The 19,228-nt window shown below is 38.1% G+C and overlaps 2 protein-coding genes across 5 annotated transcripts in view; both read left to right on the top strand.

Annotated features, from left to right (window-relative positions):
• The first annotated feature begins 251 nt into the window (after positions 1-251).
• Positions 252-7,179, top strand: cist1 (colon, intestine and stomach enriched 1). Its single transcript, XM_086088250.1, has 4 exons — positions 252-379; positions 3,217-3,489; positions 3,692-3,855; positions 6,543-7,179. The coding sequence occupies exons 1-4, from the start codon at positions 331-333 to the stop codon at positions 6,585-6,587; spliced, it is 531 nt and encodes a 176-aa protein (XP_085944376.1). The 5' UTR covers positions 252-330; the 3' UTR covers positions 6,588-7,179.
• A 1,378-nt stretch (positions 7,180-8,557) lies between these two features.
• Positions 8,558-19,228, top strand: part of pde4cb (phosphodiesterase 4C, cAMP-specific b) — an 88,091-nt gene continuing 77,420 nt past the window's right edge. For 3 of the 4 annotated variants that reach the window (XM_086088243.1, XM_086088240.1, XM_086088239.1), the window contains exons 1-2: positions 8,558-8,748; positions 16,794-16,841. In XM_086088243.1, coding sequence (XP_085944369.1) covers positions 16,827-16,841 — 15 coding nt within the window. In that variant the 5' untranslated portion in view covers positions 8,558-8,748; positions 16,794-16,826. The remainder of the gene's footprint in view (positions 8,749-16,793; positions 16,842-19,228) is intronic. The other variant, XM_086088247.1, reaches the window with a different exon arrangement.

Below are 19,228 nucleotides of genomic sequence, written 5' to 3'. Positions count from 1 at the left end.
TTTTGTGAAGAGTGCTGCTTCTTATGGACCATCATGCTTATATCCTGTTTATGCCTGTGACATCTAATGAATATTGTGTCATTAATGCGTACCGATGATGAACATAGGATGATAATGAGGATGTTTGCTAAGGTGCCAGCTCCAGTGTAAAAGTGTTGTACAACTTGAGGGATGGGGAGCAGCATGCCAACACGGCTACTATTCAAACATTGCCGAACAAGCTTCTAGGTTATGCAGTGGCCAAACAGACGTGCAACGCATCCTGCTCTTAAGGATGTGTGTGTGCAAGTCTGTGCTGCCAGCTTTTTCCTTTTCCAACATACAGCAGTGATGCATCTGACTGTGCTCCTCTCCCTGCTGGCTGTGACCATCAGTCACAGTAAGTCAGACTTCAACATTTCTACTGGTTAAACATGCGTGCTTGTTTCATCATTTCAGTTGACAGTATGATTGAAAATCTCGAGTCCTGTTGTTTTGCTGATTTAAGTAAAAATATTAATGACAGTTTTGCGTAGCTCACTACAGATGCTTCAAGTTGTCATGTTTTGGTTAGTTTTTGTTGTTTCGGTCATGATTTTGGTTTGGTTGGTCTGGTTAACGTTCGATTTTTGTTGTCATGTTTCCTTTTGTTTTTGTCAGGATGTGTTTCTTTGTGTCTCCTTTTGTCTGGTCAAGTGTGATTTTGTCCACCTGTGCTTCCCTCGACCCTTGTGTCAGCCAATCAGTTCCCTCAGCCACGTGTCTTGTCCAGGTGTGCCTCATTGTCTTATTAGTGAGTGTGTATTTAACTTCTTGGTTTCTCAGGCCCCGTCCACACAAAAGCCAATTTCAATGTATCCTCACAAGTTTCTTACCGTTTAGTAAGGGTGTGCCCAAAAAATCGATTCTCATAAGAATCGCGATTCTCATTTATTACGATTCTAAATCGATTTTATTAAAATTATTTCATACTGTCTTCCCTTTGATTGAGTGTGCCTTTATTGGGAGCACTTCACGTTGTACCCGATTTGGCCACTTAGGGGCAGTGTGGTTCCACGCGGTCTGATACACTGTTAAGTTGTAGCCACATTAGAGAGTAGAAGGAAAAAGTCACGATAAAGTTATTCCAATAAAGTTGTTTTTTTGCATCGTGGAGCCGTTCTTTTGAGTGATAAAAGTGCCGCGAGTAGAGCGCTAATTAGCATTAGCGAGTCAGACTGGAGTAGATTATTACAATTCCTTGAACATCTATAAATAGAAACAAAAATCATTGTCAATCAAATCATTTTGAATCAAAAATCGTCCTTAATCGAAAATCGATTCTGAATCAAATCGCACACCCAAAAATCGGAACCGAATCGGGAGACATTCAAATATTCCAACCCCTACCGTTTAGGCCGTTCGTCCACACGATGGCGCGGTTTCGGAGCTTGAAACCGATCACTTTTGAAACCGGGCTCCAGAGTGGAAAGATTTCAATACGCGCCCCATACGCGTCCGTCTGGACACCATATGCAGGATCCAGTGATGACGCAATGGTCGCAGCGCGATGACGCATTGTCGCAGATTGATGACTTATGCGCCAATTCTCGCGTGAACCGTCAGTCTGTCACTAACAATGGCGGAGAGCCGTGTCGTAGTCGTTTTGCGCAGCCTCCTTAGCTTGCCTATGCTTTTGCAGCAAAATATTTTGCTTCTTTATTCCCACGTTCAACAAGCGGTGTTGTACTTGAATCACTCACCATTGTCACTTCTTTTGTGTTCGTCTTTTTCATGTTGTTTCGATACATGCAAAGCCATGTTTGTTCTGTAGATTGCAATAAAGTTATAAAAAAAGTGTCCGTCTTCTACGCTTTCTGTTAACTTCCTGTGGCTGCGCTACAGCGCCACTCCAGGCTTGGTGTATACATTACAGCCGTTAAACGTTCTCAGCGTCTTCTTTTGGACACACGCAAGTCTTGAAATGCTTCTGTGTGTATGAGATTTGTTTGAGGAACCAAGCCGTCTTTGTTTCCGTCCGGACGGGGCCTCAGTCTGTGTCTGTTCATTTGTTGTTTAGCCACGTCATGCTGCTGCCACGTCACAGCTCTTGTCATGTTTATCACTTGACTTTAGTTGTTTTTGTTTTGAAAAAATCAATGATAAGAACAAATATAAAACAAATAAATGTGTGTTTCTGTTAAAGGGGTTAATTTCTGGAACAATTACAATCATTTGCTATGTTCAATAAGATGTTTAAAAAATATAGAGTGCTACAAAAATATATAAATCAGGTATAAATAAAATGAATCTATGAGTGTATATGCAGGAAAATGCATATAATGTATGTATGCTGTATGCACTTAAATGTATGTGTATGGGTATAAGCATGCTCTATGTTCCCATGTATGTACAATTTTTGAAAATTTATTATATTGTGATTAGATTAATTGTATATGTTTTTCATGTTTGTCATTATATTTTTTATTTTTTGAGTAAGCAATGGATACGGGTTTATAATTTACATAATATCTGTGCTTTTAAGAAAAGCGCATGTTTTCATTTGTTTTTTTCTCTCTTCATTTGTTTTATTTTATATTTTAATGATATATTATTAAATGTAATAACTTATAAGTTAGTGGGGATAGGACTAGATCATTTGGGTGATTCCGGTGTGTGTTAATCGTAATATACTAATTAGAAGATCTTTCAGTCATAAATGGTCAAATAAAAAGGCAATTGTAAAGATATTTTTGGCCAAATTGTTACAGAGAGCAGCTTTAAAGCTACTGGACGCAGAAAATTCAATTTCGAATCGCTACTGCCACCTGTTGATGAAAAATGAAACTGCACACACCCTTGTTCACGTACACAATACGCGAATGACGTCACATCTGCAGACAGAGGGCGGGAAATTCGAACCCGAATCCAGTCTGAAAACTATTGGCTAGAGCCTTTCAAGAGTACCCATTGTGAACAGCTGAGGTGTTAATCTACTAATTAGAAAATATTTCAGTCATAATTGGTCAAATAAAAAGTCTATTGTAAAGATATTTCTGGCCAAATTGTCACAGATATCAGCTTTAAGCACTCGCCAGCCAAAAATTACTCAACATCGGCAGTTCCACGCTTCCGTAATAACAACCCAGAAAATTGAAAATCAAAAGTGTACACTGGAGTCTTGAGTGGGTGTGACATTTGCTTGCATACTCGGAATTAACTAACTTTAGGAATAATGTATATAATGTTCATTTGCAGGCACGAGCTTCTCTTCAACAGTTAAACAGACATCGGTGAGCGCTTTAACAAAAACAAACAATGAAGGTCGGACCAGTCACAGCACACAGCAGCGAACAGTTCCTCCGACACGGACATCGCAAGCGTCAGCGCGGCCTCCGCAAACATCCAACAGGATACAGGAGCATGACACTGCGGTTGCCAGGCAGACTTCCAAAGAGACAACACCGCTTCTATCGACAATCTTAGGTGCCTCGACTGTCGTCACATCTCACCAAATATCAACCAGCCAAGGTCAGTCTACTACATCACGACGTGAATGAAACACTTGGGCAGCCTTGGACAACCTTTCCCACAGAAGAGAGACAGTACAATATGTTACGTCATCTTTAGGCTCGGGGGCTGTTTTCAGTTAAAAACAACCATTCATTTACCATATGACTTTTAGGTAACACAGCCCTAAATCATCCCAATGATGTATTTCTGACCCTCTCAGCTCTTCCTCAACTTTTTGGTGAGGACGACTTGAGGGCCAATCCTGGCCTTGTCGCCATCATCACCATCTTCTGCATCGTCCTTGCTCTCCTGCTCATCGTGGCCACAGTCAAATGTATCCAGTCACCGAGCTCCGACTTTGAGAGGCTTGAAGATGTGCCCATGGTGAGTTTGAAAACATTTTTTGTTCTCAAAGTGCTTTTTTACAGTCCCCTGTTGTTAACTGACTGCCAATAATTTTTTTTTTCCTGCTATAGCTTTAATAGATAGATATACTCCATCCAACCTATCCCAGCTGCTCACAAATTTTGCCATCGTACAAACTGGATGTACATTTCTTTGCATGACCTCAAATACCTCAAAATTAGGGGAGATAGAGTATGTCGGTACAAAAAAGCAAGCTACCTTTCAAGACTTTTTGGGAAGATCAAAGATGAGTTATCCAGCTGTGCCTGCGAGAACCATTGAGGCACTGCATGGAAATTGGGGAAACCAATGTTTACCAATTTGACCTGACGTGATGTGATCACACAAAGATGATGCCAGGAGGGGCGCGTCTCACTAGAATAACGTGTAATCGCACATCCACTGCAGTAGGTGGCAGTGGTGGTCATATTGCCAGAGTGCGCGCGGGGAGTATTGCACTTACAAAAATGTTATAGACAAATGGTACTATTTAAAGTTGTGGTAGAGAGTTGGTGGCACAAAATAGTTTCTTCTTTTTGAAGGGGTGTACCCAAAAATTATTCAGGATGGATGGATTAGATGGATGATGGATGGATAGATGGGATGAATGGTGTGGATGGTGTGGATGGTGTAAATGGGATGGATAGATAGATGGATGGATTAGATAGATGGATAGATGGATGGATAGATGGGATGGATGGATGGATGGATTGAATGGATAGATAAATAGATAGATAGATGGTTTAGATCAATGGATGGAAGGATGGATTAGATCAATAGATAGATGGATGGATGGATGGATTAGATCAATAGATAGATGGATGGATCGATTAGATCAATAGATAGATGGATGGATCGATTAGATCGATGGATGGGTGGATTAGATCGATGGATGGGTTGGATGGATTAGATAGATAGATAGATGTAGAATGAACCCTAACCCTAAAAATGATAATACTAATAATAATCTGATAAAAATGATAATGATAATACCAAATATTCCTTCCTAGATCTGATTGGAACCCCAGAGAACTTTGTGAGCACTAAATATGTTAAAATGACCAAAACTGCCCGAAGCACAGAGAAGAAAAAAAAGGGAACATGTGGAAACCAGAGGTCAAGTTGTTGCCATTTTTTGTTTTTTCTCGTTAGGCGTCACTTGCATGATTTGTTTGCCGGATACGATAATACAATGAAGAACATATTTTATTTTGCGTAAACCGTTACAATGTTACAATCTCGCCTAGGGTGCCATATTGGCTCGTACGACAAAGAGCAGCATGATGTCTTTTTGGTTTGCATGTCTTCATCACAGTTCTCATGTTTAGGGTTCAAATCTCAGCTGCAGTCCTCCTGTCACCTGGGATAGACTCCAGTTCGCCTGCAACCCCCATTAAGCATGATAAGCGCTGTAGGAAATGAAAATGTTGCCTAACAGTACATACAGTCAACAATGATGGCTTTTAGCTGCGAAACTGATTTGAATTGAAATTAATATAAATGTATGTATCAGACCGTGTTTGCTTTCAAATTGATTTGTTTTGCCCCTCCACTAAACTCTGCCTCAAACAGGTTGAGCTCAGCTCGGGCCACTTTTACCGTTGTGTTACCGCTCGGTCAAGGTGCTCCCCGTGCAGAGGCCACCGTGAAGCAAAGGGTGATACGTCTACTCTGGAGCCAAATGTGAATGAATGGTGACTGTTGTGGAGTGACGAGCTCCGCAGGAGAATTGAACACTCACCCATGACGGGGAATGAAAGCTGGCATTCAAAACACATTGCCGTCATTTGTTCCCCTTCGCCTCGGTGGCTTTCTGCTTACTCTTTTACGTCAACAGGAAAGCTGACTGGATTGTTGTGCTTGAAAAAGTCAGAGAAGCAGGAAAGGAGGAGGGTTTGTGTTGAGCTTTTTTTTTTGTTTTTTGGAGCATTGCTGCCAAACTCGTTGACATCATCGTCAACCCCTGGGGTTCGATCGAAGCCAGGTTAAGAACCACTGTACTAGATCAAATTGCATTGCGTTAAGTGTACCTAATGAAGTGGCCGGCATTGTATGTCCACATGCAGTAACCTGCTCATATGGGTACAAACACTGACTCTGCAAAGTGAGGAGGTGATGATTAGCAGATAGGCTTAATAAATGACAGCAGAAGTGACGGTGAGAAAAGCAGCGGGAATGTAAAGGTTGCCCGAAGGTCGCTTAGTTAGAGGTGACTTTTCGTGTCTCGTTGGCGTCAAAAGAAGCTGCCAAGTTGAGTGGAAGTGTCATCATTTGCATTTCCTGTTCACTCACTGTATCGTTGCAACATGACTGATTGTGTCATTAAAATGCTGAAGTGAGAAAGAGGGGAAACTAATTGAATTTGTTGCAGGTGAAGTTGAATACGAATGTACATAGTAATTTACAATGAAAAGAAGATGCATTTGGAAACCTAACTCAGGGTTTGGAATCACATTGTTTCTTCCAGCCAGCCAGCAGAGAAAATATAGTACCTGTAGTACTTCAATAATTGTTCACTGTCGAAATGTTCAGTTCCAAGCAGTTCAATTTGTGCCCTATCAGTTGACGGACGATTGTCGGCTATTTCGAATGGCTTCAAATGAAAACATGAAATGCATGACGCATACTATCATTTAGGATTGCTTTTTTTCCCTTCTTCTTCCCAGGACAAAATGAACGAAGGATCTCCATTTGCTCGCTACTCTAAATGACTTCTACGACTTCGAGAGCGGTGCCGTCAACGCCTCCGCTCCAGTCTGCACGTACAGCGAGCGCTTCACTACCAGGGATTAATGATTCAGCCTCTTCTTCTCCTTTTCCAAAAAACAATCAGTCACTTACCGGCACTGTATGGTCACAATGTCATTGCAAGGACAGCTAAGCTACGTGATGGCCGATTCCTCCGTATTTGTGGATCTGTAAAAGAAAATATAATCATTTAAAAATCTCTTTTGTGTCACCATAACTCAGCTGATAATACATTTATGTTGGGATTTTTGTTGTCTATTTCATAATTTTTTGCACTTGCTGATTCAAGCTCATGTTCTGCCACGTAACACTATTGTCCTCTCTCACACACACACCGAAGTTTCCTGTAAATGACTCGTCAGCATACAGCAGCTGTACGCACGTTCGGATGGTAGGGGTCAGGGTCGCTGCAACATGACCCACATGGTTTTGTGCGCTTAAAGACTTTTCTTATCAAATGTAACCTTGAAGAAATACATGTCACATGAGTTACTTGTTGTCTTTGAATAAGATCCTCAAAACCGTTTGTGAAATAAAAACACGTTGCTAATCCCATCCATCCATTATTTTCTATAGTGATTCTCCTTATCCCAGCTGTCTGTGTACACCCAGGACTGGTCACCAGCCCAAAAGAGAACTTGATATTTTCCTTTTTTTTTATACCGTCCACACTCAGGGTTTCATGAAATAAAATGGACATATATACAGAACCTTTTGTATGACATGACTCTTGGCCACCCTTGGCTGTCTATATTGTAAATTGATTAATGGTCTGGCCCGTTGTGGGCCGGTGTCCTGCGGAAAAATTGAGGAAAATGGTCATTGTCACCACACCAGCACCAAAAGACGCCGGCCCACCGGGCAGCTGTCCTTTATGCCAGATGGCCAGTCCAGCTCTAGGATATCTATTTTCCATTATCACAAGACATACTTTAACAATCTGAAATGTTTCTTCGCTCTTTCACCTTTGATGGCATCACAAACGCCACTCACCAGGCCCACACTTAGAGATAGCAATATTACAAATAAATATTATATAGTGATGTGCCGTGCATTTGGTTCCTGAGCCTTGAATTTGCATTTATCAGATTAATACCACCACTATCATGTCAAAATTGTAGAAACCATCAATAATATATAAAAGTGCAATGTAACAGAACACAACTGTGCTATATATATCATTTGGAGTTCTGAATCAACATTTGTATCTTATAAATAATTAATAAATAAACAAATAAATTAGAATTAAATAAAATGTGCAGATCGCTGTGCTTTGCTAGAAAACTGATGTTTCTTACCTTTCTGTCATAATTGTCCTAATAAGGGAAGGCATATATTTACAATGTGGCCTCAGAAAAAAAAGAGTCATAAATAATCATAAATAATAATAAAAATACATAAGGGCTATATCATAAAAAAAAAAGATTATAAACAAACGTGACTTTACATTTATGAACACTGAACATAATGCCATGAGGATACATACATTACGAATAAAATAATAAAAAATTATACAAACATACTCAACAGAAGCAGAAATTGTTGTTCCCCTGGTGAAGTCAATAGACAATCGAATTTTAAAATTTGGTGGGAAAAGTCAGTTTAGTATTTCATAACTTTATACTGTGCCTGTCTATTTTTTTGTTTTAAATACAACAACTTTATTTTATTTAACCAATGAAAATTGCAGTACAAAAAAAAAGAAAAATAATCATGTGTTGCATTATAAACAGAAAATAACACTACATGGGATTCAAAAAATAATTTTAAACAATATATTCAAAATATATCTATGTAAAGCACTGGGATGCAATGTTTGAAATTGTTAATAAAAAACAACAAGTCACGGAGTTAGACCAGCACTCGTGCACAGTGTCGCTTGTTTACGTTTCTGTCATGTGATCACTCGGGGGACGTCACTGTGACGGAGGGCCACTGGGCGCCACGCATAGCCCGGTTTGAACAGTTCGAGGAGTTTGAAGTCGAGCTATCTCACCGAAGCGCAGCAATAAAAATGGAAGAGACGATAAGAGCTACCGTGCTGCCGCGTTGAAAGAGAGAGAGGGGAGGCTTTTGGGCCACTCGCGCGGGACACAAGACGGCGTCGACACGAGCGTCTCACTGGTAAGTTCACTTGTTCAGAGTTAAGTTGTTAAAAGTTTGAAAGACACATTTAAAAGTTGCATCAGAAAATGACAGATGCATTCAAACAGTTCTGTTAATTTGTCACTTAGCAGTCCTCTACAAATGCATACGGACGCTCACATTGCGTTGATTGTAAATTCTCACACTCTTAACTTGTCGCATTCAAGTTTTGTGAGTTCATGAAGTCAATGTGTAACGTCAGCATTGTTTTTAATTATGTTGTATTCTATGTAAAGAAACGTGAAATGAATGTCCTTCAACTATTTATCCGCTCCCTCCTCCTGTCTTTTATTTTTTGTCATCTCCTTCCTCCTCCACCATTTATCTGTTTCCTTTCTTCTGCTGCTAACCCCCCCTCCCAGACAGACAGACAGACACAGGGGCTTGACGTGGATTATTTATTTCCTGTATCTCAGAGGGAAGAGGGAATGGCCGTCTCGAATGTTCATCATTACAATAAATGCTCCAAAGTCCAACACTACCTGCTGGCAAAACATTTTTCACTTACAGTAGGAAGTCATGGAAGTAATTTTTTAAGGAACTTTTTTTTTTTTTACTTTATAAACTCTCATACAAGTGTACAAATAAGGTAACTCACATGCACACTCACAATAATTCGATAATTGATGAAAGACAGTGGATTAGGAGGAAGGTGCAGCTCACGTGTCCGTGTTGTCTCACTAGTGGAAAAAGTTTTATCTGTAAACACCAATGACAATGTCTTGTGAGACGGAAACCAGCGTTAAGCTTTGCCTTCTCCCCCTCCACTCTGTTCTCAATACAGTAATAATGACCAGTCAAATCGCAGCCCTTGCAATTAGAAAATCAGGTTTGATCAAATCGTGATTACCGGTATATTTCAAATGCAAATAATTGTTCAGTCCTAGTTTAAACACTTAGAAGTTTCATAAGTGATTTCACAAAGCTTCACAAATGTCCAATACGCACACCACCTGTGCCATTTTCTTTTTCTTTTCTTTTCTTTTGCATTTTAAATGGAATTTCTTGAAAATGCACGCCACACTCTCTTCTTTGACTGTGTTGAGGTGTTGTGTGTCACTAACACACAAAATGCCTTTCCGTTGCTAGTGAATGCCATTCTTTACCTTTAAGAAAAAGCAAAACATTAGGTCATTATTAACTCATTCACTGCCATTGACGGCTATAGACGTCATAAATTCATTGTAACTATTTCTATTAGTTTAACTTTTTTTTCCACTTTTGTTAACAAGAGTATGAAAACCTAGATTTTTTTTGTACATTTAGAACAGATATAAAATTTGTGATTAATCGTGAGCTAACTACTGAAGTCATGCGATTAATTACGATTAAAAAAAATTAATCACCTGACCCCTAATTTTTAATAATAAAATAATTGTAATTATTTTTTCCAATTTTTAATAATCTTTTTTTTTTTTTAAGAAAAGATTATTACAAATGTTATATCTGTTCTAATACAATAAAAAAAATCTAGGTTTTCATACTCTTGTTAACAAAAGTGGGAAAAACTAATAGAAATAGTTGATGATGAATTTTTGACGTCTATAGCCGTCAGTGATTGAGTTCAACTTAATCTCAAGTATTTTTGTATTTTTTAGAGAGAGAGAAAAAAAACCACAACTTAATCTCAAATTAAACATTAAACTGTGTTTTTTCATGTTGTTAAAATTTAAGGAGCTTTTGTGTTAGAATTGGAGTTCATTTTAAATACTCATAACATACTCTGCTCAGGCTACGAAATGTTAAATTGTTTGGAACACCGTGTACTTAAAAAGTGACCCGCATGCTGACTCATTGCTTTGAAGGTGAACCGTCTTATCCTTGATATTTTTGGTGTGTGGCACTTATTTTCTTTTTCCGTTCTTTACTGAACAAGCCTTGTAAAGAATGGTCTTTTGGGGATAAATGTCGCAAAAAAAGCAAAAGTAAAACGCAGGTGGAGTTGACCTCTCTGAAGTAGTGTTCTCCGCTAATTTGCAGTTGTACATTTGCGGCCCTGCTAATTTGCAGATTTTTAAGATATTGTTTTTTTAAATGTTTTTTTTTTTACACTATACAAGTGTCTCTCACCATATCACACTTCAGTTTTTGTAGCGTCACTGTACATATCCAATTTAACTCATTTACTGCCATAAATTCATTAAAAAAAGATTATTAAAAATTAAAGGCAAGAGGCGATTACATTTTTTAATTGTAATTAATCGCATGACTTCACTAGTTAACTCACGATTAATCACACATTTTACATCTGTTCTAAATGTACAATAAAAATAATTCTAGGTTTTCATACTCTTGTTAACAAAAGTGAAAAAAAAATGTTAAACTAATAGAAATAGTTAAAATTAATTTTTGACGTTTATAGCCATCAATGGCAGTGAATGAATAAAAAAAGAAAAAAAAGATTATTAAAAATTCAGGGCGTCAGGCGATTAAAGTTTTTAATCGCATGACTTGACTAGTTAACTTGCGATTAATCACAAATTTAATATCTGTTCTAAATGTACAGTAAAACAAATTATAGGTTTCATACAATTGTTAACAAAAGTGGATTTTTTTTTAAACTAATAGAAATAGTTCAAATGATTTTTTGACGTCAATAGCCGTCAATGGCAGTGAATGAGTTAATAAGTTCAAATGTGTTTAAAGTGTGTGGTTGCTCCGTGACAAAAAGGGACTCACTCTATTTTAGGACGTTTACTAAAATTAGAGTTAGTGTATAATTGAATAAAATGAGTACAACGAGCTGTTATGTTATGTTATGTAAAGTTGTCCAAAAAAGCTTGAGCACTTTTACATAAGCATGCAGTGAAACTGTGACCGATCCCTCAGGCTTCTAACGGCAAGACAAGAAAGGGCCCTTTCCCCACACACTTCTCCAACAACTGTTCTGTGTGTGACCAATAGGTGGCACACTGCTGCTGCTGCAATACTCTCACTGCTTGTCTCATCTGGAAATGTTTACAATCATGCCAAATCCACTTTTTCTCCCCTGCATCTGATTAGTAAACTGAAAACAAAATACATGAGCCGTTTTTTTTTATTAACAGATTATTGATAGGAATAGTAGACTTTTGGTCAGTGTGACAGGTGACAGTCGTAAATGTCAGTTCCTTTTTTTGTTTGTTTGTTCTTTTTTGTTTTCCTGCAGAGGAATTCCATTTTGTTATCGTAATATGTCTGCAGCCAGACATAACAATGGGCCCAAGTCAGCAAACATCCATTTGGAAGTGGGTGATATTCATCAGTAGTACAGGACGTGTGTGTGTGTGTGTCTTTGTTTAAAAGGTTAAGAAATGCTAATTCTGAATGAATGTGACTTATTGCTGAGAAGTCTTAAAACTAAAATACTGCTATCCTAATGAGCTAGTGCGATCCTACTCAAATAGTGGGGTGGGCCCCCAGGGGAACATGTTATTATTATTATTATTATTTTTTTGCCATACAAGAATAAAATGCCATTTTCTGAGGCTCCAATATCTTGCATCATACCACTTTTTTTTTAATCCATAAAAAGATGGCCGTGCCAGTCAAGGAAGATGCAGGTTGCTGCAGAAAAATGACATGAGCAAGACTAAAGACAAGTTGAAAGTAGGCATGGTCCGATTACTGGTTTTGATGGTTAACCATGATTTTAAAAAGTAGATTTTTCAGTAATTGCCAATATTGCCTGTGGTGGCAATGCTGAGGGGTCTTCTAAACAGGGCACTATATGAGTGGCTGCTTGCAGAGTTGAGTTAACAAGACGCCTCTTTGGAGTTCATTGCCTCCAATTAACCTTTTTTTTCTCTCCTTGCAAGCAGAGAGAGGAGGGGTGAACAGTAGTGCAGGAAGGAGAGAGCGAGCAAAGACAAAAGAGACACTGTGAAAACACTGATGCCTTTTTGCTCTGTTGATTTGTGTATTGCTCTAAAAAAAGAAGAAGAAGAAAAAGTGCCTGCATCACTAGTTAGCCCAAAGGAAAACATGAGTAGCCCACGTGTCTGTTTGAAGAATAACTCTCCACTTACTTGACTTACTAAGAATAATTGTATTTATTCATTCAAACTTTATATGGTACACATTTCTTCTGTACCAAATATTCTACAGTTTGCTTAATACTACTACTACTAATAATAAATTATGTTCAGTCTGGGAAAAAAAAATCAGTTTTTAGTTACCCAGATATTTCAAAATTTTTAATTTTAGAGCTGTAATTACAGTACTTTGAAATCGATATTGGCTCGTGCCTAAGAAATTCATTTGGATGTAACTAGCGTGGTACATACACAGCGGCGCTCACATATACTTCATCCACGTGTACATATGAAATGATCAATATGGTTAAGTATTAGGGGTGTGCCCAAAAATCGATTCTCATAAGAATCGCGATTCTCATTTGGTATGATTCAGAATCGATTTTAAATGTCCCAAAATCGATTTTATTAAAATTATTTTATACTGTCTTGTCTTGGTCTGTGTGTGCCTTTATTTGGAGCGCTGTTCATGTTGTACCCGATTTGGCCACTTAGGAGCAGTGTGGTTCAGCGCGGTCTAATACACTGTTAAGTTGTAGCCGTATTAGAGAGTAGAAGGAAAACGGTCACGATCAAGTTTTAACAATAAAAGTTGTTTTTTTGCAGTTTGGAGCCGTTCTTTTGAGTGATAAAAGTACAGCGAGTAGCGCGCTAATTAGCATCAGCGAGTCAGACCGGTGTAGATCATTTACAATTCCTTGCACATCTATAGATTGAAGCAAAAATCATTGTCAATCAAATAATTTTGAATCAAAAATTGATTCTGAATCGAATCGCAGGGCCAAAAATCGGAATCGAATCGTGAGACATTCAAAGATTCCCACCCCTATTAAGTATTGTTATAAAACAAATATGTGTACTGTATACTGTAATTCTCTTGCTTGGTTGCACATTGTCCTGCTTGCTCGTTATAACCCAGAAATCGATTTTTCGCCATGTGCAAAAGCTTTTTGGTGTGTATTTTTATTGCTCGTTTGCAACGTGGTCTCATTGCATAACTGTGTTTCAAATTTTGAATCGCCACAGAACCAGTGGTCGGGTGCCACTCGTGAAATCTTGCGGCAGAAACCCCGGACACTGAGCAAGTGTTGAGTGGAGTTCGGCCGCAGCCATTAGATGTCAAATTATGCAGGCCTGAGGTTCATGATACTTCCGATTTACACCGTTCAAATTTCAACTTGCTTAAAAACATCCCGACTTGATTCCACATTATTTACAGTATTGACACAATTGAATGTTAAGTATCAACTTTTCCCCATTCATTTCCAATGGGACTGACATTGGACTTTTTCTAAGTCCCACTTTCCACGCCCACTGCCATGCATACAGCTGAACATCATTAGCAGCTCTCTGATACTGCTCAGTGGCGCACTTGGTAAAATGCAATGACCAGTAACCAGGAGGTTGTGGGTTCAAATCCCACCTCTGACTGTATGTACATTGCAAATGTGTCTATGGCCATTATGCTAAGCGATTACATGCTAACCAACTGACTATCATACTTCCAGTTTTCCATCTAAATGAATGCCTAGGTGGTGCTATTGAGTGATTTTTTAAATATATATATTTTTTTGCATTTTTGCACTGGATATCATTAGTTCCACTTTTCCATCAAAATGAATGGAGGGTACTTTCAAATAACACTTTTCCGTATAAATTTCAACTTGCTTCAAAAATTCCCGCCTTCCGGGTTCAAGTGTTATTTGTATTCATTTATCTTTCAACTACAATTAATACTTAATTTGTCTTTCAATTTACTTCAAAAGCATTCAGATTAGCATTAATTTATTAGCATTCAGCTTTCAGCATTCCCACACAATTTGTTGCAGAAATTGCACTTAGTCTAGTTATTATTATTATTATAAATTTTATTTATTTATTTAGTTTACAACATTGTTAAGCCTGTACCACATAATTGAACCTTTCTGGAAAGGCATTTATGATCGATATCTACAGTATGGTACAGCAATTGTTTAACCTTGTGCGACAAGCAATCACGTTTTCCCCTTTGCGAATTTATAGTTTGATGACTAAACTCTTGAACGTTGCTCAGACTCTTATCAGTTTATGTTTAAACCACCGTTATCTGCTTTGGGTCATTGTGACGACACTATCATAAGATGTCTTGTTTTCACTTATACAGTAGATGGTTGACTCGAGTGTTGCAGACAAGGACGTCTCCTTCTTAGCTGCTTAATCATACCAGAGCAGAATTTGTGTTTGTGTAACGGTTACTACACTTGAATGCAGAAGTCGTGAAACATAAATCATATTTTTAATCATACAAAATAATCGAATCTCTGACCTATTACTTTTTTCCAGCCCAGTGTGCCAGCTCAAATTAGGGTATAAGAAGTTGAATTGAGTTTGAAAGAGCTCTTCTTGATGCTGGTTGCTCTCTTAAGCTAGGTTTACACTCGAACTTTCAACTGACAGAATTCCGATTGTCTTGCGTGAAAACGGATATCAGGCCTCTTCCATTAATGTGTATAAAATGTGACGCATAGCTGATACCTGCCAATGCAAATTAATTGTAATTATTGTATACTTATGCTTGGTGTTTGGTGGTGACACTGCAATTTGGGCATCTGTCTGTGTTGTTGATCTTTTTCCATTCATGGAAAAAAACAACTAACAAACACCAAAGGAGATTCATAGTTCAGATTAAATTCCCAGTGGCTTCTATTGTTTGTTCATTCACTTGTTTCAACACAATTAAAGTCTAATGAGCAAAGGGATTGAACCGTGCATCAGTCTTGTCAGTTCTTAACTTCTTGCTCCCGCCAAGCATTGCAGTTGGGTAAATGAAACGCAATGTTGTTTCTTTCCATTGCCAGAAGTTGTGACTGCACCAAAACAATACATCCACACTACAGGCATCTGTAAGTAGGAAGGATGGTGCTCGACATACTGAAGTCCATTGATTGTTTGAAGAGAATTGTCACTTGTGCGTTAACGACAGGAATGGAATCAAAGAAAAACAAAGCTTGTGGTTTGCCAGTTTTGTTTTGTTTAATATCATTCTTTTTTTGTGAAATTAATCAGCAGGATTTGGTACTATTCTTACAATGCGATGATATTTGTCACACTTTCGATTAGGGGTGGGAATCTTTGAATGTCTCACGATTCGATTCAATTCCGATTTTTGGGTCTGCGATTTGATTCGGAATCGATTTTCGATTAAGAACGATTTTCGATTCAAAATGATTTGATTGACAATGATGTTTGCTTCAATCTATAGATGTGCAAGGAACTTTTTTTTCGAAAGTGTGAAAAATGTTAAATTAATAGAAATAGTTAAAATGAATTTTTGACGTTTATAGCCGTCAATGTTAGTGAATTTTAGTTTTAAACTTAATCTCAAATTAAACATTAAACTGTGTTTTTGCATGTTGTTAAAATTTAAGGAGCTTTTGTGTGAGAATTGGAGTTCATTTTAAATACTCATAACATACTCTGCTCAGGCTACGAAATGTTTGGAAAACTGTACTGAACTAATAGAAATAGTTCAAATGAATTTTTGACGTCTATAGCCGTCAATGGCAGTGAATGAGTTAATGCAAAATATGATTTTAACCGATTAATCTATGGAATTATATATTCTAAAAATAGTCAATAGTGACAACCTTGCATAACTTTACTAAGGTCTGTATTGCTTTTAGAACAAGGAGACAGTGAATTGGGCGTATTCTGCAGTAATTGATTAATAGTTAGGGGGTGGCGTGGCTCAGTGGTAGAGTGGTCATCTCCATCCTCATTCGTGATGTTGTGGGTTCGATCCTCACTTCAGGTGACCACATCAAAGTGTCCTTGAGCAAGACACTGAGCCCCAATTGGGCCGACCACTGGTGGGTTAATGGGAGGCTTTGTAAAGCACTTGGGGCACTATCGCTAAAAACGTGCTATATAAATATGAGTCCATTCCATAATAGTGAATTTATTAATACTGGATTATCTTGTGGCTGTTGGGTCGTTTTTACAGTCCTGTTTTTCTTTTTGTCTTTGTCTCAGCTGCTGCTTTGCTGCAACAACTAACTCGCATCAATGTCTTGGCTTGAGGTAAGCAAGAGAGACGCACGCACACACACACACACGCACGCACGCACGCACACCCACACACACACAGTGGGGTAACAACAGTGTGTGTTAAATGGTCTTAGCTGTTTCTCAGTATATTCAGATTATATTGCCTTTTTTTTCCAGTTTTGTGATGAAACTACTAGAAAATTTGATTCTGTCCGACTATTTGTTATATTCAAACTGCCAAATATGCTCACTGAGAATTTATGGAATTGAGATTTTTTTGAAGAAGGTAGAAAACATCAACACCATCAAAAGTTTCCAGTTCACTTTGGAACTTTGTGTTTTTTCCAGAAAATATTCAGTTTGTGTCTGCTGCTTGTACACGCCCACAAACATCAGACTCACAGCGTGAAGGTCATCATGCTTGCTCTTGCCGCCATCGTGATCAATTAATATTCACTTTCTCAATTAGGGAAATAACAGCAGCTTTGATTGCTCCTGATGCGTTTGCAGAACAACAGCGTGTCCTGATGAAATGCTCTCATCTCTGATTACATGATGTGGCTACACACTGAGAGGGTGCGTGCGTGTGCACGTGCGCGTGTTTGGTTAAAGCCGGGATCGTACGTTTAGTGCCAAGATGAAATCAGAGGAAGGAGTTTGAAGACCAGCTTACTAAACTTACCCGACTAGTCTTAAATTGGTTTTGGAGTTTTCATTTAGAGTTAGAGTTTATTTCATTTGGACTTTTTAAAAATTCAGTTGCTTTTTATTAGCTTTTAGAGCAGTTAAAAAAACAAAAACTTTTGATGTAGTTTAGTTTTGATTAGATTTAGCATTAGTTTAAATGTATGGACTATTTTTTGAGTGCAAGACAAAAAAAAGGTCACTAAGTTAGGTTAAATTCTCAGCTTCCTTCTTCTGGACAGATGTAGAGCAAAAATTAAACGCGAAAGCTCATGCATGGTCACAAAGACAAAAACATGGACATTTTCACTATTGTTATTAGGGGTGGGAATCTTTGAATGTCTCACGATTCGACTCGATTCCGATTTTTGGGCCTGCGATTCGATTCAGAATCGACTTTTGATTAAGAACGATTTTTGCTTCAAAATTATTTGATTGACAATGATTTTTGCTTCAATTTATAGATGTGCAAGGAATCGTAATGATCTACTCCAGTCTGACTCGCTAATGCTAATTAGTGCGCTAGTCGCGGCACTTTTATCACTCAAAAGAACGGTTCCACACTGCAAAAAAACTACTTTTATTGGAATAACTTTTATTGGATTGTGACTTTTTCCTTCTACTCTCTAATGTGGCTACAACTTAACAGTGTATTAGACTGCGTGGAACCACACTGCCCCTAAGTGGCCAAAGCGGGTACAACATAAACAGTGCTCCAAATAAAGGCACACACAGACAAAGGCAAGACAGTATAAAATAATTTAAATAAACTCGATTTTGGGACATTTAAAATCAATTCTGAATCGTACTAAATGAGAATCGCGATTCTTATTTAGAAACATGGTGGCGAAACATGTCAGCCTTTTGTAGCGACCTATGTAATATAATTGGCGATTACGAGACCTACGATTATATTTTTAAAAAAAATACTTTGATGTGATAGAGCATATTTAGGACGTTGTTTTTTTTCATGAAATATTCTAAAATGGTCCCACCGTACTATACACGGAATCATAATAACATTTAAAAAAAACAAAAACATTTTATAGAGATTTACCAATACCTAGATGTTATAGAAAAAGGCATACTTACATTCCAACATTGTATTTAATGTCTAATGTTACAATTTTGTGTAATTAAGTACCACGTTCCCCAAAATTGTTCATGTGTGAAACTAGCAAAACTTGTCAAGCTAAAAGCAGCAAAACATTTTCATACTATCTATGACAGAACACGCAGCCGCCAGTGACTTGACTCGTTTTTTTGAGTCACTCTGGTTGCGGTGTCTTACAAACGTTTGTCATGGACGTCAACAAGACGTTGTCGTCCTGAAATCAAGTTCAAATGCTAATTAAGGATGCTAAAAAAACCTACTTAATCACGCTGACATTGTATCATACGTTGGCAGCATTCAGCGTCAGCTCCAGCGTTAGCCACTAGTTGCTAGCTAGCCTGCAGCTAGCAAGACGGCCAGAGCCATCTGATTACGTTTCAAAAGCAGTTTGAGAGACAAAAATGACTGCACACATTCATGCTGATCACTTTTGAACAAACCAAGCTCACTGCTGCGTCAAGGCACACTTACAAACATAACATTTGACACACATACAGTGAGACGCTCCGGTGTTGCCCCTGTTTCATGACTATCACCGACGTTTAATTTCATGCCCAAGATGTTTTAACCCAAACTGCGCTGTGGGTGGTAGACTTAGCGGTATGTAGTTTGTTAATCCTGT

The sequence above is a fragment of the Leptonotus elevatus genome, chromosome 11 (genome assembly GCF_054856555.1).
Source record: "Leptonotus elevatus isolate MCC_2025b chromosome 11, RoL_Lele_1.0, whole genome shotgun sequence".
Classification (NCBI taxonomy): Eukaryota; Metazoa; Chordata; class Actinopteri; order Syngnathiformes; family Syngnathidae; genus Leptonotus; species Leptonotus elevatus.
This window is presented reverse-complemented; position numbering and strand designations above follow the sequence as displayed.

Bases quoted from the DNA above. Each gene is read 5' to 3' on its own strand.
- cist1 (XM_086088250.1), top strand. From the start codon at position 331: ATGCATCTGACTGTGCTCCTCTCCCTGCTGGCTGTGACCATCAGTCAC. The intron at 380-3,216 runs GTAAGTCAGACT...GTTCATTTGCAG, and splicing joins GGCTGTGACCATCAGTCACA to GCACGAGCTTCTCTTCAACA. The intron at 3,856-6,542 runs GTGAGTTTGAAA...TCTTCTTCCCAG, and splicing joins GGCTTGAAGATGTGCCCATG to GACAAAATGAACGAAGGATC.